General features: G+C 43.7%; 1 protein-coding gene across 9 annotated transcripts in view; it reads left to right on the forward strand.

Moving 5' to 3' along the window:
- Positions 1-24303, forward strand: part of LOC149310067 (5'-AMP-activated protein kinase subunit gamma-2-like) — a 238973-nt gene that overhangs the window by 168144 nt on the left and 46526 nt on the right. For all 9 annotated transcript variants that reach the window (XR_016281977.1, XM_089533615.1, XM_089533614.1 and 6 more), the window contains one exon: positions 20909-20981. Coding sequence is in view for 8 of the 9 variants with exons in the window: in XM_089533615.1 (XP_089389741.1) it covers positions 20909-20981 (73 nt within the window). In the remaining variant the exon portion in view is untranslated. The remainder of the gene's footprint in view (positions 1-20908; positions 20982-24303) is intronic.

Here is a 24303-nt window from a genome sequence, read left to right on the forward strand (position 1 = left end):
GCAGGCTTCCTCTGTCAAACACCCTTCAAGTGAACATTGTAGTCCAGCACACCTGAGAGATTCCAGTTAGGGCAGTGGTTCTCAACTTTTGGGCCTCCAGATGTTTTGGACTTCAGTTCCCAGAAGTCCCAGTCAGTATGCTCATTGTTCAAGAATTCTAGGATTTGAAGTTTCAAAAATCTAGAGGCCCAAAGGTTGAGAACCACTGAGTTAGAAGGAGGCTGCATTAATTGTGCATGTGTGTTAAATGCCCTCAGACGTAAGGCAATCCTATAAATGAAACACCTCCAGGACACTCTACGCTTCACTGTTCTGCTCTGGTTATAGACTCAGAAATTCCTTGAGTCCATCCATCTGGAATGCAGTCTTCCTCTTTCCTACTGCTTTCTGTCTTGCCAAGCATTATTGCCTTTTCTAGTGAGACACGCCTTCTCATGATATGGCCAAAGTGTGGCAGCTTCAGTTCAGTCATTTTGGCCTCTAGGGAGAGTTGAAGCTTGATTTGTTCTAGGAGCTATTTGTTTGATTTCCTTTTTAAGCAGTCCATATTATCCTCAGCATTCTTCCCCTGCGCACATCTCAGATGAGTTTATTTTCTTCTTGTCAGCTTTCTCCACCATCCAGCTCTCACAACCATACATAGCAATGAGAAATACAATAGCATGGGCAGTTCTAACTTTAGTATTCAGCTATTTATCTTTGCATGTCAGTAACTTGTCTTATTCTTTCATAGCTGCCCTTCCTTAGGTTAGGTTATATGGCTTCTTTCTTTCTGAAATGGGATTTTGCTACTTTTCCAGAACGAGTGTGTGTGTGTGTGTGTGTGTGAGAGAGAGAGAGAGAGAGAGAGAGAGAGAGAAGAGAAGCTATACCTTTGCATAAATTCTATTCCTCTCAATGTGAATTTGCACTACAGAAATTACTGGTGGTTAATATGTGGGAATTGTAGTGATCTCTAACAGCCCAGAGGATGTCTAAAATATAATTAAAACTGAATTAAATCCATAGTCCAAAAACATATCAAGAACAGCCTTTCTTAAAAACACAATAGGTGCCCAAGATAGGCAGATGAACATATATTGATAGTAAACTAGAGGAGAAGCATGTGGCTTCAGGGATCAGAAGCATGACTTTTGGGGGAAGGCTGGGAAATGGGGGTAGCCTTGGCAGGTGCCCAGTGATGCTGATCCTTTGACAACAGCCCTGCAAAGTGATATATAAATAAACACAGTAACAATGTCTTCTTGAAATCCAGCATAACTAAAAGCAGCATTATGGCACCCAAGCTACTGGAACAACAAAACATTTCACTTTAAAACACTATCCAGATGGCCTGTTTGAAAATGGGAAGTGGAGGATGCCCCCCCCCTTTACAACCCACATTGGGAATGCCAAAGTTATAATGCTACCATCGAGGCCACATCCCTGTAACAGTTTGTCGTATTGCTATTGCTTGTGGAATGGGGAGCCTAGCTTTCAAAGCACCTCCTGGGAAGTAAGTTCGACTGGGTTGGCTAGAACTGATTCCCAAATAAATGTGTTGCAATGGCGTCTTTCTTGTTAGTAAGCTGAGGCATATGTAGTGCTCTTTGTATTTTCCCTTCTCTTCACTTTTAGCCATGTTAACAAAGCCCCCTGTTTGTATTGTGCAAATCAAAGGTTTTACTCCATGGTTTTGTTCACTGGAGATCTGATGAATCTCTAGATTAGGTTTTTAATATAGCGGCTGGTGACATTTCCCCCCATGAATTTTCTGTGCCTCCAGAAATAGTGCTTTTTTTGCCTTTCTTGATGTGGCTTTTTCTTCTCCCATCCAGCTGCAGACTTTATTAGCTGCCTCTGCTTCCTTAGAAACTGTCCATGCTTTTTATCAATTGGAATATTTAATCCCAAACAAAAGGCTTTCCTGAGCCCTTGGATTTTATGATGGTACTGGAATCCAAATAGTACAATTGCTGTCTTTCTCTGGAGGGGTTTAGATTTACTGAATACAGCACTAAGCTTTTTGTTTTTTTTCCAGAGATCAGCTTGTCACAAACCATCACACTTAAACCAGGGGTGTTTTCCAGATGTTAATGGATTTGCACACTCCCATTACACTCTAGTCAGTATAGCTAATGGTGAAAAGTCATGGGAGTTGTATTCAAGCAACTTCTGGAAGGCTACATGTTTCCGGGCACTGACTGGAATAGTTGAATTTGAAGGCAATAAACAAGGGTTCTCTGCTTTTTATCTCTTGCAGAGTATGTCTTTTCTTTCTCTTCTGTGGTTTCCCCTACTGTGGCTTCTTCTTGAAAAACAGTTAACAGTAAGGCAATGAGGCTGAATATAATTTCAGAGTCCAGAGAGATGGCAACAGGCAAACAAGATCCATTCTCAGACACAAGATTTAGGAGAAGTTATGTATATAAGCAAACATGCCATTGCTTTAAAGAAATATGTTCCTTAACCAAATAGGGGTAAGCTCATAAGCGTTGCCCTGTATTCAGACTAACAGAGAGAAGACTGTAAGAATGAAGCTAAAGATACCAGGTCCTTCCTCCTGGGGATTTCTCATCTCCCCTTCCCCAAATGTCCCTCTCCGCCACCTTCCCATATTCTAGAGTTCCTCAGTGAGACTTCAGCATTCAGGTAGCCAAGATAATGGAGCCTTGGGCTATGGAATTAATCCATCTCTCCTAGATTCCCAATCTGACTGTCTAGAATTCCCCACCTGTCTGTTTTGTAATTCTCCATGACACCATTACTGTATTTGATGTTTTCCCATTCTAAAAGGTTGCAATGTCCTTCTATAAACATTGATATGAATAGTGAGAAGTTTAAGGTACATGCTGGTATTATTGGTCTCACCTTTTTGCCCTCCTGTCCTCACTGGCATGCAGTTCCCAAGAGCTTTTCTACAAATTAAGGGTGCTTCCAGAGTTGCTCCTACTGCTAGCAAAACTATTATGCAGATATTCTGCTTGTGTGTGTGTGTGTGTGTTTAGCAAGACAAAGACAAAAGAAACAGAAAAATATGTGAGAGAGTGCAAGCGGAAGATGACTATCATATAACTCCAGTTAAAACTGCATGTTTGAAGCAGAGGAATTGAACAGTGCATCTCTAGTCTGGAAGCACCTTAACTGCCAAATAAAAAAAGAACTTAATGGAAACTGGTGCCTTGAGGGAAATAGGATTGTGTGCCGTCCTTCTATTATGGGTCAAGAACTCCAGCATTCAGGTAGCCAAGCATAATTTAGTGAGGTGTGCCAGGACATTTTTGTGACTCAACTATGATATTTTTATGTCCCAGTAAACACATTACAAAAAGCGCTTTACTAGTAATTGCAACCTCTTCTCCTTGGTCAGTGGCCAGTGTCTGAGTTGCCATTGATTTTTTAAAAATAGCAGTTTATCCAGTCTGGTTTTAAAATCATACAGCTATCCACAGTCTCCCTCTGGGAAATTACTCAACAACCTAATGGATCTAGGTGGACCACAACCAGTAATAAATGCTTAAATAGAACTCTCCATTGGCATTATAGATGCTGGTCAGAAAGCTACTGCAGTTAGTTAAGGACTGTAAGTTACATGCATCTGTCTGAAGATGTTGTATGACTACAACTTCATAAATATTTCATCAAGTACACTAAATAAATATGCTACAGTAACCTTTTTAAAAATCAGTGTAATGATCTACAAGACCAGGGGCAGGATTCAGTCCACAGGACTTATGAATCCTGCCCCTGGTCTTGTGAATCATTACACTGGTTTTTAAAGAGGTTACTGGGGGTGGGAGTGGTCCTATGTGACTTGTAGGTGTATTAGTCTGGATACCTAATGGCTCCCTCCCCCCCCCCCCCCAAATAACCCTCTGGTACCCTGTAAAAAAATTTTTTTTGTCAAAAAAAATCTCTATGGATTTTTTTTCATGGTAAAATGCTAATTTGTGTCCTCACCCTAAAACAGAAAAAAAATGTCCCAAGAATTGTTGGAAGTGATGAATGGTCACTTCTGGTCCCAGAAAATGGTGTGCCTAGGGTTGCCATATCCCGCCCCCCGGCGGGACAATCCCGGTTTGGGCGGTGCCATCCCGGTCCCGGTCCGGTTTGGCGCCCAAACCGGGACGGCCCCGCCCACCGCGGCCACCTCCGCCGCCGCGGCTCCAAGGCCTTTCTGAGGCCTGGGAGTCGGGACGGAAAAGGAGGGCAGCGAGGCCTGAGGCGGAGGAGGCTGCAGGGAGGCGGCGCCTCTTCGGCGCAGCCGCGCCAACCTTCCCGCCTCCCTGCAGCCTCCTCCCTCCTTCCTGGCCTCCGCGGGGGCCAAGAAGGAGGCGAGGATCGGGGCGATCGCCGCCGGCCTCCTCGCCTCCTTCCTGGCCTCCGCGGGGGCCAAGAAGGAGGCGAGGATCGGGGCGATCGCCGCCGGCCTCCTCGCCTCCTTCCTGGTCCCTGCGGGGGCCAAGAAGGAGGCGAGGATCGGGGCGATCGCCGCCGGCCTCCTCGCCTCCTTCCTGGCCTCCGCGGGGGCCATGAAGGAGGCGAGGCCGGGGCGATCGCCGCCGGCCTCCTCGCCTCCTTCCTGGCCTCCGCGGGGGCCATGAAGGAGGCGAGGCCGGGGCGATCGCCGCCGGCCTCCTCGCCTCCTTCCTGGTCCCTGCGGGGGCCAAGAAGGAGGCGAGGATCGGGGCGATCGCCGCCGGCCTCCTCGCCTCCTTCCTGGTCCCTGCGGGGGCCAAGAAGGAGGCGAGGATCGGGGCGATCGCCGCCGGCCTCCTCGCCTCCTTCCTGGCCTCCGCGGGGGCCATGAAGGAGGCGAGGCCGGGGCGATCGCCGCCGGCCTCCTCGCCTCCTTCCTGGCCTCCGCGGGGGCCATGAAGGAGGCGAGGCCGGGGCGATCGCCGCCGGCCTCCTCGCCTCCTTCCTGGCCTCCGCGGGGGCCAAGAAGGAGGCGAGGATCGGGGCGATCGCCGCCGGCCTCCTCGCCTCCTTCCTGGTCCCTGAGGGTCCCAGGAACGAGGCGAGGCCCCGATCCTGGCCTCCGATCGTGGCGGGGCCCAGGCGGGGAGGGAAAGCCTCCTTAAGTGGAGGCTTTCCCTTGCCGCTTGGCCTCCGCTGCGATCGCAGTAAAATGTAGGACAGAATTTTCAAATGTAGGACACACTTTTTGTGTGTCCTACATTTGAAAATTTTGTCCTACATTTTTCCCGGTTTCGAGGTCCGGCACTATGGCAACCCTAGGTGTGCCTGTTGGCACAATGTAGCCAACATGGGGTCAGCAATGCTGAAAATAGCCCTCCAACACAGAGTGTGTCCACTCTGCACTTGGACACAGAGTACTGTGTCCATTTTTGAGGACCACACTTCAAAAAGGATGTTGAGAAACTGGAGCCTGTCCAGTGGAAGGCAACCAAAATGCCTGCAACTCTAGAGAATGGGAACCCAGAGCAATGGATTCAAACTATAGAAAAGGAGATTCCACCTCAACATTAGGAAGAGAGAGAGAGGTGGAGTCTCTTTCTTTCGAAGTTTTTACATAGCGTCTGGATGGCCATCTGTCGGGACTGCTTTGATTCTGTGTTCCTTCATGGTAAGGGGCTGGCTCTTGTGGTCGCTTCCAACTCTATGCAGTTTATCACACTGGGAAAAATGGGAGTTTAAACAATGATTAACCTGTCAAAATTGCACAATTGACACTAAAACATGCTTAAAATGACACTAACGCAAGTGCCATTATCCTGTGAAGAACCGGGGAATAACCAGGCAAGAAACAGCAAAAAGTAATTCACGGGAAAATTCCATGAATGAGTTACTTTTGTTTCTTGCCTGGTTATTCATGGGATAATGACAGTTTAATCACATTTCATCTCAACGTTGTGTAAAAACCATTTGCGCAGTTGTGCACAAGTGCAGGTTAATCACGGGTTCTTCACAGGGTAATAGCATTTTGCAGATGACATTGTGTGAAAACCATTAATGCAATTGCGGGTTAATCATGGGTTAATCACTATGTATACTTCCAGTTTTCCCCTGTGTGATAAACTTCTGCTGCTGATTTCCAGTGGTCTACTTTTCCTTCTGTTGGTATGGGTATCTGCTGGTACATAATAATAATAATAATAATAATAATAATAATAATAATAATACAGTTGCCCCTCTGTATCCATACATTTACAGCTTCAAAATATTTTTAGAATGTATAAATTCAAAAAAGTAAAGCTTGACTTTGCCATTTATAAGGGATGCCATTTTACAATGCCATTGTACTTAATGGGATTTGAGCATCCATGGATTTTGTTATCCACAGTGGGTCTTAGAACCAAACCCCAGGAGATACCAAGGGCCCACTGTACTTAACATTTATATGTAACACTTCAACAAACTTCCTCAGGCACTATACATACCGGCCGATAGGGCGCCCTTGTCACGAGATAGGGGTTGGCCGAGGGCACACTGCCCATACGTGCCTCACCCCTAGCACATGACGAGGGCGTCAAAATGGCGGTGCCCTGTACACACGAGCACCACCATTTTGACGCGAATGGACGCTTAGCGTCCACACGCCATTGACGCACTGCAGTGTCACAATGGCGCCGCAAGAAGAACCCCCTTTTTGTGGGTTCTTTTTGTTCTGCGACGGAGCTGCACAGTTTGTCCGCTGCGGCTCCCTCGCGGAGCAAAGCAAGGCCCTGGCCGACCTCCCTTTTTGGGCGGCCTGTATTCCGCCTCAGTTACCTTTGTAACCAACTCATTATAATTGTTTCTTCTGGGGGCTTAGGCTGAGTCAGTAAGACAGCAGGTTGGGGTTATTTTAGGGCGCTACCATATGTGGCAAGACAGATCTGTGATTGCAGGACACTACATGCTTCATCTCCCTCCTGTTTGTCATTTACTTGATTTAAAATGTCTTCCCCGAGGCTGTTACACGCTGTAGGGGAAGAAGGCAAGTATCATATGGGTTAGGCTATCTAGTGTTGATATATAATGACAGAAGAAGAAAAAATTGAGTTTTAGACTTGCTGGTTCAAAGCTTCTTGTCTTTATTGCTATGTTATACATGGAGAATGGGAAAGACAGGTGCTAGATCAGCTACAGTATTTAAGGGTACTTTATATAAATTCTTCCAATGCTGACATCTTTTGTCCACGTGGAAAACAAATGTGCATTATTGCTTCTGTTTCTGCGGCAAGCAAAATAGCTCCAGGGAAAGCAAAGTGTGCATGTATATAGGTTGTCCGTGCCAAAACACAATGTGATCCCACTTAGAAAGCTGGTAGGTATAGTGTTGTTCCAGGACATTTTGCTAAGAACAAAATGGTACCCCTTCCTTATGTAGATATTGCGTCAGTTAGAAGTTGACTTTTGGTTGTCTACCACACCTGGAGAACAAGTCTGGTTTAGTGGTACAGGGCAAGATATATAGCATATAGTTATTTCATCTGACAGAGATAATCTGATGGAATGCTTGGTGCCCTCAGCCTCTGCTGTCAGAGGCTGCTGACTTACTTTGTCTAATGGTAGAGTAAGCTCTAGGGGTGACTGGGCCTATGGTTCAGAAATAGAAGACATGTTCTCTGGAAGATACTAGGTTCAGTCCTTTGCCTTTCTAGTTAAAGTATTTTGGGGCAGGAGGATGGAAGAGTTGGAAGAGAACTTTGCCTTGGCCAGAGCTTGGAGCAGTTAGGTTTTGGACTGCAGTTCCCCAAAACTGGCTAATCTCACTGGGAGATTCTGGATATGGAGTCTAAAAATTCTCCCAAGTTCTAGCCTCAGTCAGCTAATGCCAGTAAAGTAGACAATACTGTGCTAGATGTATGAAGAGTCTGACTCCTTGTTATGGATATTCAGTGTTCATGTTCTTGGAGATAAATTTTCATGCCATACCATCAGTGTACATATGTATTGTGAATATATGTGCACACTTCAACCCATTCCAGAAATGATAGTGGTCTGAGACTCAAGTAGTAGCTTCCTGATGAGTTTCCATCCGATCTGATCTGATCTGGAACTTGGAACTGGGAATGATTTTGCTCCTGATCTTAACTAGTGTGACCCACAACGCGTAAGCTAAGCTGTTGCCCTGGCAGGCAGGGAAGCAGACACATTAAGGGTTTTCAAAACAGAACTTATAATTTTTTAAAGAGATTTTAATGAGCAGAGTACGGCAACTGGAAAATCAGGTGCTTTGTGGGAAGCTGACTCATAATATGACAGGAGATTGTCTAGGCAGTGAGTTGGAAAATGTTTCCTCTCCTTGATGACTAATGTTGTTGTGTGCCTTCAAGTCATTTCTGACTTATGGCGACCCTAAAGCAAGCCTATCACAGGGTTTTCTGGGGCTGAGAATGTGTGAGTTGCCCAACATGGGTTTTCATAGCCAAGTGGGGACTTGAACCCTGGTCTCCAGAGTCATAGTCCAACTCTCAAACCACTATATCACACTGCCTCTCTTATGACTGAGATGAACTCAATACAGTTATTTCAGAATCATTGTTGTCATATTTTGATTTGGAATAGAAAGTGGAGATACAAGCCGCTTCAGCTATAGCAGAATGCCTGAGGATGTGTTGTTTCACTGAGTCCACATAATCTGGACCCACTCCCAAGATTCCTGAAGAATATTTAGTTGATCTGTTCCCTTAAATGGGACGGTCAAGTGTATGTAAGGTGTACAGAATGTGGCAGTAAGGTATACCAGTTACACTGTGACCAACTTTGCCTTACACTATGTTAGTCATATGCCAGTTGACTTATCATGCATTCCTCCACAAAGAATGCTGACCCTTCTAGTTTACTGATCCTACTGAGAATTATGTAAAATCCTTTGCCTGCCTTTTTTGTGTTAGGTGGGATCAGGTCAGGCTTCTTGCTTCAAGATCCCATTGTGGGAGTGTTGGGTCAAGTTGTAAGCCATCCTTTCTGCCTCAGTTGTAGCTCAATCATAGTTAGACATAATCCGCACAAGTAGCCTTCAGATCTCTTTCTTCAGAAACCAAAACTGTCTACCTTTATTCTAATACACTGACATACTTGATGCTCATATAGTATTTTTGCTTTTTGCATTCATAACCAAGTACACCGTTAGTTCCGCTTTCTCAAAGCCTAGAATTACACAGGCATGTTCTTGGCAAGAGAGAATTCCTAAGGAGCAGTATTTATGGTTGGTGAAAAATATGATAAATGAGGAATAATCTGTTCAGGGATCTCTTCAGAACAAGTAGTATCCGGTTGTTCTGCAGTACATCTGCTGAATAACCAACCAGATGGCCACCTTCTCCCCCAACTCTCCTTAAACTGAAGTCAAGGGGAAAGCTTTGTGCCTGTCCCCTGCTGGACCGCACTGATTAATTGCAATTTATAGCATTTGATTAAGTTATAGTTCTACATAGTCCATCTACTGTGAACATTTTTGTGATGGAAGAGGAATGAAGCTTGTTACCTCCATTACCTTCTGCTACGAAGAAGCCATTAACATCATTAGCTTTGCTCTGTTTCAATCCTTGGCAGACTTGCAATTAACTTGGTTCTGGCTGAAGCTTGCAGGGTTACCCTGGGCTGGCCAGATGACTGATTTTTTAAAGAGGCGATATAGCATCATTCCTAATGACTGACTGAACTGTGGTTTCTGCTCGTGTACAGCATGTCAAAGGGTAAGAAGAGATTTGAAATGAATGTGTTCTTAATGTTTGTGATTTGATCAAGCCAGTACAGTTGTAACACTCCCCCAAAATTAGTCTTGCCTAAGCAATTGGAAACAAGTATTATGTTTGTGTGTAGCCACCTCATCCATGTATGGGCCCTCGCCTAATTTCCCCTCCCAGCAAAGTTGGTTTAACTGCAGTTAATACTTATTGCTTTAGCGTATAGTCCAAAACCATCCTTATAATATGGCTTCAGATCTTGGATCATTTGGGAACCCTCATTAATAATCTGTAGTTTACATGGTCTGACTCTCGACTAAGGACAGACTTATGGGGAAGGGGAATATGTCATCCCATACACTCCTATCTATCCCAGTTTGGCTGGAACAGTCCTGATTAATCCTCTGTCATCTCACTTTTTTTGCTGCTTTTAAAATGTCCTATTACTCCTCCCATTATCCCACTCTGTCCTCAGATTACTTCTGTTCTTCCAAACTGAGTTCAAAGTGCAGAAGTAGTTTGCAGTCAATTAACTGAGTAGGGGGAGAGGAGAGGAAAGTCTTGCCCTTTCCAACAGGCTCAGGCAAAAGCAAACTGTTGCAGCCATTCCTAGCTTGTGTTCTACCTATTTGCTATCTTGGCTACACTCTGATGTTGTTGGGCATACATGTCCAACATCTTTGAAACACGGGAGCATATGGCATCCCATTTCCTACGGTTCAACTCTTATGTCTCAACAACATAGAGGTCAGGTCTGAATCTGACCTCAGTGTTGTGTGAGAAGATAAAATACAAGGTATTTAGTTTGTAAGATTCATAGACTAGCGAATAGGAAGCTGTAACGGATGAATACTGAACCTTTGGTCATCCATACATCGAGAGTCAATGTGGTGTAGTGGTTAAACCATGGATGGAGATCATGTGGCCTTCTAGATGCTTTTGGACTGCAGTGGCCAGTTGCCCTAGCAAACATAGTCAATGGTGAGGAATGTTTGGGCGTTGTTGGGTCCTACAAAAATATGGAGAGCTGCATGATGCTGATCATAAGGTTAAACTCTAAATATTTGAGCACTGCACTAAGATTAGAGAGATCTAGATTCAAGTTACCACTCAACTATGAAACTTTGAACAAGTCGTTTTCTTTCCACATAACCTAACACACAGTGTTGTTGCGAGGGAGAGGACAGCAATATCTGTCACTGTGAGTTTGTTGTAAGACAGGAAATAAATATAACTAATAAAATTTAAAAATATGTTTGTTTTCAACACCCGTATTCATTTTCTGTTAGGCCTGCTTGGAAGCGCTGTTGGGCACTGAAGTCTAAAACATTTAGAAGGCCAAATTTTTCCCATGCCTGTTGTTAATGGCTGTTTCACTGAAGGGCAAATGCACAGCAGGGCCTGGTTTGACACTCATTTGACAAGTGGAAATGAGTGCAAAGACATCTTTATCTGTCCTGGTTTGTATTGGCAGCTAAACCAATAGGAGCATTCATTATTCAAGCAGAAATTTGGTGACATTACTGTACCAAAACTAATAATGCCCTCCTACAGTCTAAGGACTGAAGTTTCCAATGGAACTTTAAATTGGTACATAATAGAGAAAACTTAAGATTTATTTCTACTATTTGAGTTGGAACCAACTGTGTCATGACCTGAAGACAACTAATTTGGAGAGTTCTGAAAATCACTTCAGCTGTGCCCAACTATAATTGTGGCATGTTACATTCACAAATGGTGGGAAAAGTACTGTTTGTAACTATTTGTGCATTCAAGACTGGTGCACCTTGATTTGCATTTAGATAGGAATTCCTTCTCAGGAGTCTTTAGCCTGCTAAACTTTTTTAAAGGGTCTATTTTTACTTCTTCAAAAGTACTCAAAAGAAAATTAAACACTGCTGTGCCACTTAGACAGACATGTTCTAAACACAGTGCTGAAAGCAATAGCTTATTTATTGCCTGTCCAGTCTTTGAGGAAGACAAGGAAAGATATCTTTCTCTCTCTCCTTTTAAAAGTATTTTACATATCTGCGAAGGTCAACTATTAATAAAGGGCAGCCATTCCTCTTGAAGTGCTTGAGTAACTCCCTGCCATGCAGCCTATGGCTTTAAAACAAGATTCTTGAGTCTGTACTGAGCCATAGCAGATTAATGTGTAACCTCTGAAATTACTCAAAACACCATTTGCTTCAGTGCATTCTGCTCTCTTGTACGTGTTTTAGATGAAAGCTGTTTGTCTGTTGGGACACAAGCTTTTCCTGCCCTTGAAACTGCTAATACCAATATTTGGAACTTATTGTTTTCTCTTTTGGTCTTTTTTTGCAGTGCTGTTTTTGGTTACTTTCCCCCCAAACCTGAGAAGAGAGAGGGAATTAAGTGAAGCATCACTGGTCAGAGATAGGGACAATTAGGTAGACTTCATATTATTTTAAAATTGCCCAACTGGAATTGCAAAAAGGGTTTTCTTAGGCAAGGAATACTTGGAGGTGGTTTTGTCAGTTCTTTCCTCTGACATATAGCCTACAGCACCTAGTATTTGTTGCGGTCTCCCATCCAAGTACTAACCAGGGCCAACCCTCCTTAGCATCCAAGATCAGACAGGATCTAGTGACTTTAGGCTTTTTAGGCCCTTACTATAAAATCATAGAGTTGGAAGAGACCCCAGAGGCTAATTCCCTGCCATGTAGGAATACACAGACAAATCACTTCCGACAGATGGTCATCCTGCCTCTGTGTAAAACTCTTCAAAGGCAGTGCATATCATTGTCAAACAGCTCTCACCATCCAAAAGTATTTCCTAATGTTTAGGTGGAATATCTTTTCGTGTACTTTGAATCCATGCTCTATGTCCTAGTCTCTGGAGCAGCAGAAAAAAAGCTTGGTCCTTCTTCCGTATAACATTTTTTCAAATATTTAAACATGGCTATCATGTCACTTCTTAACCTTCTCATTGGGAGAATATATACCATACTCCCAATGCTATATATTTGTTCACAATTAAAAGACTTTGTAGGATGGAGATATTTGGATTCAATTTTCCACTCGAAAGCTTAGCAGTGTTTTGGGATAAAAGCCAGAGTCTTAATGTTACTTGAATTGTGACTCATTCTTCCATTACAAAAGCACTTTAATTTTCTTCTGATCCATATTTTATTAGTTCAAACAACCTTTGGATGGTGGTTGGCATTACTGTGTGGTGATTTTGCTTGGATCAGCCTTTTGACTGAAAACACCCAGTTTTAATAATTTTGCCGTTAAAAAATATCTGCTCTAAAAGATGTGTGCGTGAAAAATGGATCTGGGCTGTTTTTATTCTAGGCATATAATATGTTTTCTGACTGGTGGTGCAAAATTATTAGATTTTCCATGAAAGATAAACAAATTTCATGGAAATTATCAATAGCTGTAAGAAGAATATTATGGTAAAACAGAACTAAAAATAATAGTAAAGGATAACAACAATTCTGGCCTGAAAGCTAGAGGACCACTTTATTATTATTATTATTAACCTTTATTTATAAAGCGCTGTAAATTTACACAGCGCTGTACATACAATCTTTCCCTGCCCTCGGGCTTACAATCTAGAAAGACATGACACAGAAGGAGAAGGGAGTGGTGGTGGGGAAGGGGATGAGGTCCAGCAGTTCTTCTCTACCTCCGAGGCCTGGACCAAGGGAGATGGACTGGAGGGAGGGCTTGGCTTCTTAATGGATGGTTTAATCTGGCTCCTTAAATAAATGCACCTTATGGGTGCTTTTATTAAAATGAGAGGAGCTGCTGGGCTCTGTATTTATTATTATTATTATTAAACTTTATTTCTAGAGCGCTGTAATTATACACAGCGCTGTACAAAGTCGGTAAAATTAAGGAGTATATAAAAGCCTGCCCAAGGTGTACACTCTAAGATAATAACAATTAAATAGAGGAATCGATAAAATTACCATGTAGAAAAGACAAATTAAAAACATCAAATATAAAGCAGATCACATCACATCAAACATTATCAGACAGCCAGATGACAATCACAAATTCCCTGAGAACGCTTCCCTAAACAATATGTATGCCTAAATTTGTATCAAGCCATCCTCAGCAAAGAAATGAAAGCAGTTTGGAGTGTCTTATTGATGTAATGAGAGCTATAGCCCTTCACATAATACATGGAGGCAGCTTCAAGGTTATACTCAGGTAAGCAGCCCACCTTCCAGATATGCTCACATCCTTAACCTATATTGTAAGATGGCTTGGGTTCCATATTGGAAGAAAAGAGGGATGTGATAAATACATCTATTTTTTAAAAGGGATTGTCAAGAACCTGTTTGGGTCCTAGGCAGACCAGCGTCCCTCCCCAGAAGGTTTATCCAGCCTGGAGAGTAGGTGGTTTAGCACTGCTGGTGCTATTATTGTTGTTATTATTATTATTTTCATTTCATTTCTATGCCACCTTTCTCCCAGAAAAGGATCACAAGATTTTTAAAAACTTTACAATATATATATATATATATATATATATATATATAGGGGAGGTAACTCATGGGCTCCCAGCTGTTGTTGGATTGCAACAACTATCAGTACTGGATAGCACTAGCAATGGTATAGGATGATGGGAAATGCAGTCAGCTGCCTATCTTTGGCAAATATTGTCATTACCAATATATATTTATGCATTGGTGAACCTGTGCTTGGCACTTGTTAGTGCAAGTATGAGGAAATTTTGGCCTCTCTGTCCTTCTGACATGGCATCTCCCTGCCCTCAAACTCTGTCCCCACAAAAGGAAGGGGGCATGGGAATGCAACTGAGCCATGTCTTCAGGCAGACAGCTTAATTGCAGTTGGTCCTCCACATTTGCGGATTTAATTATTCACGGAGTTGATTAATATGGAAGTTTTATTATCTTTGTACTGTATAAACCTTGTTGTTCCCCACCTCGATCCCCAAAACGGAAGAGGCAGGATATAAATAAATAAATATGTTGTTGTTGTTATTATCTATGGTCAACATCTGCCAGAATTTTTGCTGGAGGACTCAGAGATTCCTAGAGAGAAGACTTCTCTAGGCATTTGTACATCATCCAGCACAATTCTATGATCAGTTTCTGGCAGATGCAGACAATAGAGTTATACTGGGGGTCCTAAGGATTCCTAGAGAGGTATTCTCTCGGGTAAATTAAATTGTGATTTTTTTATTTGTGCTTTCCCCACTTTCACGGGGGTTCTGCACCCTTAAACCCCAGCAAATGTGGAAGGCCCACTGTACTTCTGTGCAGGAAAGACAAGAAGCAAAGCCAGGCATGTACCACGTCCTGTTGGTCCTTGGCACCTGTTCCACCTTTCCTGCCAGTGTTTTACAAGTAGACAACCCTCAGATAGTAGGGACCAAAGCTGTAAAGCAGCCCCCTGTACTCCTACAGCAGTATGGCATAATAGGTTTTTTTTTATTATTGCCATAGGACTACACTGGAAATTTATTTTATTTTATTTTATTTTATTTTGTGGCAGACATGGCTATCTGGTTGTCATGCTAATGAGATTTCATTAAATGTTTATTAGTCTAGAGTTCTACACTTTTAACAGATTGTTACATATTCACCTGCACATCATTCCTGGGACACATGCGTTAGAGAAACAACTTGACATCTGGGATTCTTGGTGAGTGGATGACTTGTAGATTTGTTTCTGTTAGCAAAAAAATTGCCAAGTTGGCATTGAACCTTTATAGGTTGTCTGGCTTTGCCCCTCACATTTTTGAAACTGGGCATGTCTGAAATTGAGAAACTATTTATTTTTATTTATATCTCACCACTCTACCAATATGGGACCCAAAATAGCTTACAAGATAAGATAAAGCAGCTAAAGCAACATGTGGTACAAACTGAAATCTGAAAAAATTAAAAACACAAACACATAGTTACATATTTTTAAAAAAGCACACCAATTCCATTTCCTTGTATCCCAACCAGTCAAAGGGTGTAGTCCTATGCAAGTATGAAGACTTTTGTCTGCCAGTGAAAAGAGAATAGAAGAGTGGGACAGCTGAGCTTCCTTGGGAGAGATTTCCATGGCTTAGGAGCAGTCACCAAGAAGGCTCTCTTCCATGTCCTCACCAACAAGAGCTGGATGGTCAACTGGCTTGATCAGGTCAGTTGTACCTATGGCTGCATCAACACTGCAGAAAGAATGCAGTTTGACACCACTTTAATTGACATGGGATTCAGTGCTATGGAATCCTTGGATCTGTAATTTGCTGTGACACCAGAACTCTCTGAGAGAGAAGACTAAATAGCACACAAAACTACAGATCCTAGAATTCCATGGCACTGAGCCATGGTAGTTAAGGTGTTGTCAAACTGGATTATTTCTGCAGTGCAAATGGAGTCTATGTCCTGATGTTTGTGAAGAGTCCTTGACATTCCTTTAGTTTTAATTAACATCTATTGGCATTCTGTTTGGGGATTTACTGAGCTTCAGCACCTACTGTCTCTTGGACTGTTCTCCACAGCACAGTTTGCATTCTCTGCATGGCGACTGTGGCTCCTTTTTGAACTGCCCTGTCCTGCATCCAAGGGCTTTCCTAAGCAGCAATAATAACATCGTCTGCCACAGCGCAGCAGGAGAAGCAGAACTGTTTCCGAGGAACATGAATACTCCCATTGAAGTCTAGTGGCTAATGGCAAACAGAAGCCTCAGGGGACCATTGGAGCCCTGCAGGAAAATCCCTAGCTCACTGTCTGGCTAAGGAAACAACACTGAACATAACAAGCTAAATTTTTCACAACAGCAAATGTCCCTAAAATCAAATCTGACAATTTTCAGGCATAGTAGAAGTTTTCAGTAGAGAAAGGTTTCAGTTGCCCTCTGGCAAACTTAGTCAGCTGCATCCAGAGCTCAGCAGTTTTTGTTGTTGAAACATAACACTGCTGGAGAACAAGATCCTGGTGTGTTAAGATAAGCAAATTCCCTACAACTATAAATCCACACAACTATATGCATAGAGAAGCTTCAAAAACATTTAGTAGAAAAGAGTAGAATATATACTGGGTAAAAAAAGCAAGAGCAGCTAGGATGTTTACTGATTTCCTGTATTTTACTCTTTGAAAAGCTAATAAGCCTAATCCATTCTCACTTCATAGAACAAAGCACTAGTGTCTCAGCCACTTCGCTTCAGTAGTCTTGTTGTCTATCAAGCTGAGAATTAACTGCAGCAAGATCCTAAATGTATTTTCTGTATTTAGGAAGAATTTGGAAGAATATTTAGGAAGAATTTGAAAATCCAGGACTGGAGAAATCAGCTTTCTAAGCATCTTTGAGATGACTTAGTGGCAGAAGAGAGAGATTGGATTGGTTGCCATGTTGAACCTTTGCTATATATTATAGACGTAGATAGGTATATGTATGAACATCATTGCTTCTGCTTTGTACATCAAATTTGAACATACAAATTGTATAGAGAAGCACAGATAATTGCTCCATATTTAGGATTAGGACACTCTCTTTCCTTGGTTGTTTTCCAGAGCTCCATCCTGAGCACATTTAGAGTAAAATCTAAAATCTTTATATTTAGGGTAAGGGTTGGTTGCTAGGAATGTGTATGTTGAAGGGGTGTTAATATAAAAATTACTTGTCTTGAATGTCTGAGATTTGGCAGGTGAGAGTATTATCGCAAAAAGAAACTCTACATACAGATCTGCATATTCTGCAGAAATTCAGTAATAAGATTATCATTACTGTGAATTTTGAACAATAGTAAACATTTCAAGCATAGAAAACCAACCTTAACAGGAAGATACAAAGTCCCATCATACACTTATGCAATTATAGAGCTAGACAAACTATATTAATCTAGTGCATATGTAGCCCTTAATCTGATTTTCTTGTATTAATTGGTCTTCAATGCATATTTTGATCTCGTAAATTGTTTTTAAGACTGGGCATATAATCAACTGTAAGAACTTTGAAAGCTTTTACATCCACTATCCTCTCAGTATACAGCTGATAAATATAAATTATGACCTTCTGAGTGCCAGGATCTACCTGCAGGAGTCCTTCATTGATGTCAAAGAGAACAAATGCTTGGCAGAGATTCAGAGTGGGCTGCGAAGAAATGGCATGAGGGAGGAGGGGAAGAAGCCAGAGAAGAAATATGATAATCAATATATTATAGTATCATAGAATCATAGAGACCACAAGGGCCATCCAGTCCAACCTCTCGCCATGCAGGAACCTACAATCAAAGCACCCCTGACAGATGGCCATCCAACATCTATTTCAAAACCTCCAAGGAAGGAGACTCCACCAGCCTCCAAGGGAGTGTGTTCCACTGCCAAACAGCTCTTACTGTCAGGAAGTTCTTCATAATGTTGAGCTGGAATCTCTTTTCCTGGAGCTTGCATCCATTGTTCTGAGTCCTATTCTTTGGAGCAGCAGAAAACAAGCTTGCTCCATCCTCAGTATGACGCCCCTTCAAATACTTACATAGGGCTGTTATATCCCCTCTTAACCTTCTCTTCTCCAGGCTAACCACACCCAGCTCTCTTAAGTCTCTCCTCATATAAAATGAGAGAATTGAGAAATGCAAGTGATGGCCAAATGTACCCAGAGAAAGATGAAGAAATAACAAAAGTGTCTGCTCTGTATTTTCATGTGTACACAAAAACCCACTGAAAATGGTGTGCCTCTTAAAGCAGCGTAAGAACTGTGCAGCCCTCCAGATGGTGTTGAAACTGCAACGCCCAGCATTTCTCACCCTTGGCTCTTATAGCTGAGTGGGTAGGAGTACAAATCAATAATATCACCGAGAGAGCTGCATGGTTCTCACACATGCCGCAAGCACTTTGGTGTTCACAGGGAGGATTGCTTAGAGAGTGGCAAACATGCATGCATATGGATGAATTGATATTGATATGTTGTAGTAGTAATGAACACCAGTCTGAGAGGTTGTAGGTAATTTACAGTAACTCAATCCTGTTTGGTCACAAGCATGGAAAGCTAAGAAATGTTGGATAATAATAATAATAATAATAATAATAATAAAAACTTTTATTTCTACCCCACTTTTTGTAAAAACAATCAAAGCGGCTTACAATGTTAAAAGAATACACCATATATACTGTACAAAATAACCCCCCCTTAAAAAAAGAATTAAACAGTTTAAGGTTACTTAAACAGTTAAAACAATAGCAGTAGGCAGTCATCAGATATATATGGGGGTCGCTACATAGCCGAGTATTTTATTCTGGGAAGGCCTAGAATCATAGAGTTGGAAGAGACTGCAAGGGCCATCCAGGCCAACCCCATTCTACCATGCAGGAAATCCAAGTCAAAGCATCCCAGATAGATGGCCATCCAGCCTCTGTTTAAAGACCTCCAGGGAAGGAGACTCCACTACACTCCGAGGAAGGAGTGTGTTCCACAGTTGAACAGCCCTTACTCTCAAGAAGTTCCTCCTAATGTTGAGGTGGGATCTCTTTTGCTGTAGCTTGCATTCACTGTTCCTGGTCCTAGTCTCTGGAGCAGCAGAAAACAAGCTTGCTCCCTACTCAGTGTGACATTCCTTCAAGTATTTAAACAGGGCTATCATATCATCTCTTAGTCTTAACCGTCTCTTCTCCAGGCTAAACATCCCCAGCTCCTTAAGTTGTTCCTCATAGGGCATGGTTTCCAGACCTTTCACCATTTTAGTCGCTCTCCTTTGAACACATGGCTCCAGTTTCTCAATGTCCTTTTTGAATTGCTTTGCCCAGAACTGGACACAACATTCCAGGTGGGGCCTGACCAAAGCAGAATAGAGTGGCACTATTACTTCTCTTGATCTAGACACTATACTTCTATTGATGCAGCCTAAAATCGCATTGGCCTTCCAGAAGAGATCCGTCTTAACAGCTCTCTTGAAGCTATCTAGATTGGTGACTTGCTGTGTGTGTGTGTGTACTGGTATATACATACATACATACATATATACACGTACGTATACACATACACACATTGGTCCCTCCACATGTGCTGGGGTTAGGGGTGCTGTACCAATGCAAGTTATTGGGGGGAGGGAGGGAAATAAAAAGCATCCATTATATGACCCCAACTCCTAAAATGTATGGTTCCCCTGAACTTGGGAGTGTATAGGTCCACGACACACTGCAGAAATGATATATCCAGTCTGAGATTGCTTTAACTGCCCTGGCCCACTGCTAGGGAATCCTGGGAATTGTAGTTTGTTGTGGCCACAAAGCTCTCTGACAGAGAAGGCTGCGTGTCTTCTCACAAACAGCACAGCTCCCAGTATTTCCTAGCATTGAGCCAGGGGCAGCTAAAGCGGCCTCACACTGGATTAACTCAGCAGAGGAGAGCAGAATCTTCTCTTGTCCAGTTGTTGTTGTTGTTGTTGTTGTTGACGACTGCCTCCAAGCCAACCTTGGTCCAAAACACACTCCAGAAATAAGCCAGTTTGACAACTGCTTTAACAGCCCTGGCTCAATGCTGGGGAATTCTGGGAAGTGTAGTTTTGTGAGACAACATTGAGCCTTCTCTGTCAGAGAGAGCTCTGGGGCCACAATAAACTATGCAATTCCCTGAATTCCCTTGCATTGAAGGAGGGGCAGTTAAAGCGGCTTCAAAGAGGGACATCCCCCCCTTTTTGGAGTCGAGTGGTACCTTCCTCCCTTTGTTAGAATGGAGTAGAACGAGGATGGATGGGATGTTCCAACAGCGGGCGGGGGGCAGGAAGCTATAGAAGGGGCTAGCAAGGGTTTTTGCTAGAGGTGAAGGGAAGTGTCACTAGTGTCCACCCCTTTTTTGGGGTGCCGGGTGGTACCTTCCTCCCTTGGTTAGAATGGAGTAGAACGAGAGGGATGGAATGTTCCAAATGCGGGCGGGGGGGAGGAGGAGGAGGAGGAGGAAGGGACTGGAACCTTGGGAGCCGTCGACCGTTAACTGCAATTAAAAGGCGGCGGCAATGGCGGCGTCCGAGGGAGATGATGGGCGCTGAAGGGATGGCTGCGGGCGAGGACTGGAAGGAGTTAATGGGCTGCGGGGCGGCGGCGGCGGCGGCGGGGGGCGGCCCTGGGCTCCTCCTCTCGGAGGAGGAGGAGGAGGAGGAGGAGGAAGGTGAGGGAGGAGGAGGCGCCGCTTTCTTCCTCCGAGCGAGTGCAGACGGAGCCCGCTTGGCGTCAGGGCCGGGGATGCCGCCTCTCCTCGGGCGCTGCTGCTGCTTCTGGTGCTGCTGAGTCTGACCTGGGCGCTGTGTCTTCTTGTCTCTCCCTCCTCCTCCTCCTCCTCCTCCTCCTCCTCTCCTGCAGGCAGCTCCGCCTCAGAGCCCCGACGCCTCCTCCTCCGAAGGGATGCTGGAGAAACTGGAGCTCGACGGCGAAGGTAAGCCTCCCCTGGGTCACGAAGGAAGGAGAGGCCCCCTCCTCGGTGTGGCCCTGGCCTGGAAGAGGCTGCTCCTCAGGTTGCGCCTCCGGCTCTGGATGGCGGCTTCCGAGAACCATGGCAGGGAAGAGAGAGAGAGAGAGAGAGAGAGATAAAGATACACACACACTCTCTCTCTCTGCTGGTTGAGAGGAAGTGATTTCCAAGTTAATCTGTGTATTGTTCTCTCTCTCTCTCTCATATATATATATATATATATATATATATACACTCATCCCTCCATATTTGGGGCTCTGACATTTGCGGATTTGATTACTCACAGGTTTTTATCAATGCGTCCTCTCTAGGAATATCTAGGTCCTCCAGCGCAACTCTATGGTCAGCTTTGACCCAAAGCAGCAGCGAAAGACCCTCCTGGAGATCCCTGGGGAGAAGACTCCGCTGGGCATTTGTGTGTTTTGAGGTGTAAGCCGCTCCGGTTGCGTTGCACAGAGAGGCGGGATGTAAATAAATGTTATTATCATGACCATCATCATCATCATCATCATCATCACCATCATTATTGTAGTTCCTCCAGCGCAGTTCAATGCTCAACCACAGAGTTGCACCGGAGGACCTAGACATTGCTAGGGAGGCGTCCTCTCAGGTAAAAACGTGTTTTTGTTATGTGCGGTTTTTCCATATTCACAGGGGTCTTGTACCCCTAACCCTAGCGAATGTGGAGGGACAAGAGTGTGTGTGTATACACACACACACACACACACACACACACAGACTGTTGGTTGAGAGGAAGCGATTTCCGTATTGATCTGTGCGTTGTTCTCTTGTTAAATGGCAGGGATGAACTCTTCTAGAACTGTGGCATCAATGTCAACTGGAGTCGAAGGCTTACACAGCCAGCGTCCATCGTTTTTTGTGGGGGGTTTTCAGGCTGTGTGGCCGTGTTCTGGAAGAATATTCCTGACGTTTTGCCAGCGTCTGTGGCTGGCATCTTCAGAGAATGGTGGCAGACATGGAAGGGAATGGGGTGTGTGTGTGTGTGTGTGTGTGTGTGTGTGTATATATATACTGTTGGTTGAGAGGAAGCAGTTTTACATGTTAATCTGTGCATTGTTTTGTGGTCGAATGGTAAAGCCTACAGGATGTCCGTTTACTTAATGAACAGAACGATGCAGATCACTTCCTCTCAACCAACAGTATGTATATATATACACCCCACTCTCTTCTGTGCCAGCATTTGCTGAAGATGCCAGCCACAGCTGCTGGCGAAACATCAGGAATACATTCTTCCAGAACACGGCCACACAGCCCAACCCCCCAAACCCAAGTCTATGGATGCCAGCCGTGAAAGCCTTTGACTTCAATTGATATTGATGCCACAGTTCTAGAGGAGTTTATTCCTGCCATTCAACAACAGAACAATACACAGATTAGTATGCAGATCGCTTCCCCTCCACCAACAGTGTGTTTGTGTGTGTTTGTGTGTTCCCCACTCTCTTGCATGCCACCATTCTCTGAGTTAGCCAGCCACATCTGCTGGCAAAACATCAGGAATAAACCCTTCTAGAATGTGGCCACATAGTCCAAAAAACCCACAAAAAAACCTATGGATGCCAGCCATGAAAGCCTTTGACTTTGCATTCCCCATCAGCATTGCCCACAGCCCACCCAGAATAGGGTTGGAAGGGCTTCCAGGTGACCCCCGAGGCCGGTTTTCTTTGCTCCCCACCTCCACACTGCAGTCATAGAAAGGCAGTAATTTTGTTGTTGCGTGCCTTCAAGTCATTTCCAATTTATGGAGACCCTAAGGTGTTTCTATCGTGATGTTTTCTTGGCAAGATTTGTTCAGAGGAGGGTTTGCCATTGCCTTGCCCTGAGCCCAAGAGGGTGTGACTTGCCCAAGGTCACCAGTGAGTTTCATGGCTGTGCTGGGAATCGAACCCTGGTCTCTAGAGTCCCAGTCCAATATGCAAACCACTATGCCATGCTGCAGTAATCCCTAGGCTAAAATGCCCCCCCCCCCCATTTTCTAAATAACCCTAATTCTCATTCACTTAAACAGCACAGTATATAATCAGGGAAACATATATGCGTTGCTTTAAGTATTGTCCCTCAGTGACTGGACTGACAGGATCAGTAGAGGCAGCACCATCATGACAGTGACAAGCCATGCTTGGTTAAAAATAGAAATTCCCTTACAGCAGAGATGAACAACTGTGGTGGGTCTGGGGGCTTATTTCTTGCTCTTGGGACTTTCCAGGGCCAGCGTGGGCCGATAAAATGCCAGAAACACCCTGCCCATAAAAATGGATATCTACTTCTGCTTCTGGAGGAGAAAAAAAATAACTATTTTCCATTATACAATACAGGCATGGGTGTGCAATCTGTTTAAAAGATGAATTGACTGTTCCTGAAGGATTTCAGGAGACACAATTCATCCCCCCCCCTTTTTTTTTTTGGACCAGAGGAATTGAGTCTGGGCATCTGGAGTGATGAAGGGTAACAGAAACAGCTGGAGAGGGACATCTGGCCCCAAGGCCTTATTCACTCCATTCCAAAAAAACATTCTCTCTGTCCTCTGTGCATTGAGTCATGCTGCTAAATGGTCTTTTCATTCTTTGCAGTGCATTGGGGATGGTGGTGATAAGGGAGGTAAAAAGGTGGATTTTCCCACCCTTTCAGTATCCTGTTGTGTGAAATGATTATTTTAATATGCACCATTAAGACCAGAGGTGGGTAGAATAGTTAATAGTTAATTATATAAGGGGACAGGGATAGTTAGTGGGGTGGATTTCTTTATCTGCAGTCAGTCCCTGTGTAATGTTAGTCTCTGCATCTTTGCCGTACAGAAATGACAGCTTCCAACTCACCTTGCCTCCTCTGCCAGCTTCCCATTGAATCTGATAAAACACGTGGCTCCTCTTAGATCTCTTGTCTCCAGAGGATAGATATGTTTTAAGCGTCTGTCACACAAGAGCTCCACAAAATAGGCTTCTTCTCAGAGCCCCGTAAATTTCCAATTGGTAGCCCCTTTGTCTTGAATGCACTCTAAATCTTTGGGATTTTCCATTGCTCTTTGAAATGTCCCTTAAAGAAGCAGTCTGCTACACAGAGCTCCGATATCTCAAAATGATATTTCTTATGAACACAGACAGTCCTAGAAAACGTAGCTGTTTTAATCAAAGCCTCAGAAGAGGTTCATTCATACTAAGACTGCCAAGCCAAAAGAAGTGACACATTTGGAGTGGTAATCTGTGACTGAATATATTGCCATTATGCTCTAATGGACTGTGGTATTCTCGACTAAGGGTAAATTAGTTAC

Source organism: Sceloporus occidentalis, unplaced genomic scaffold (genome assembly GCF_023333645.1).
Source record: "Sceloporus occidentalis isolate IW3139 unplaced genomic scaffold, rSceOcc1.0.p SCAF_7, whole genome shotgun sequence".
Taxonomy (NCBI): domain Eukaryota; kingdom Metazoa; phylum Chordata; class Lepidosauria; order Squamata; family Phrynosomatidae; genus Sceloporus; species Sceloporus occidentalis.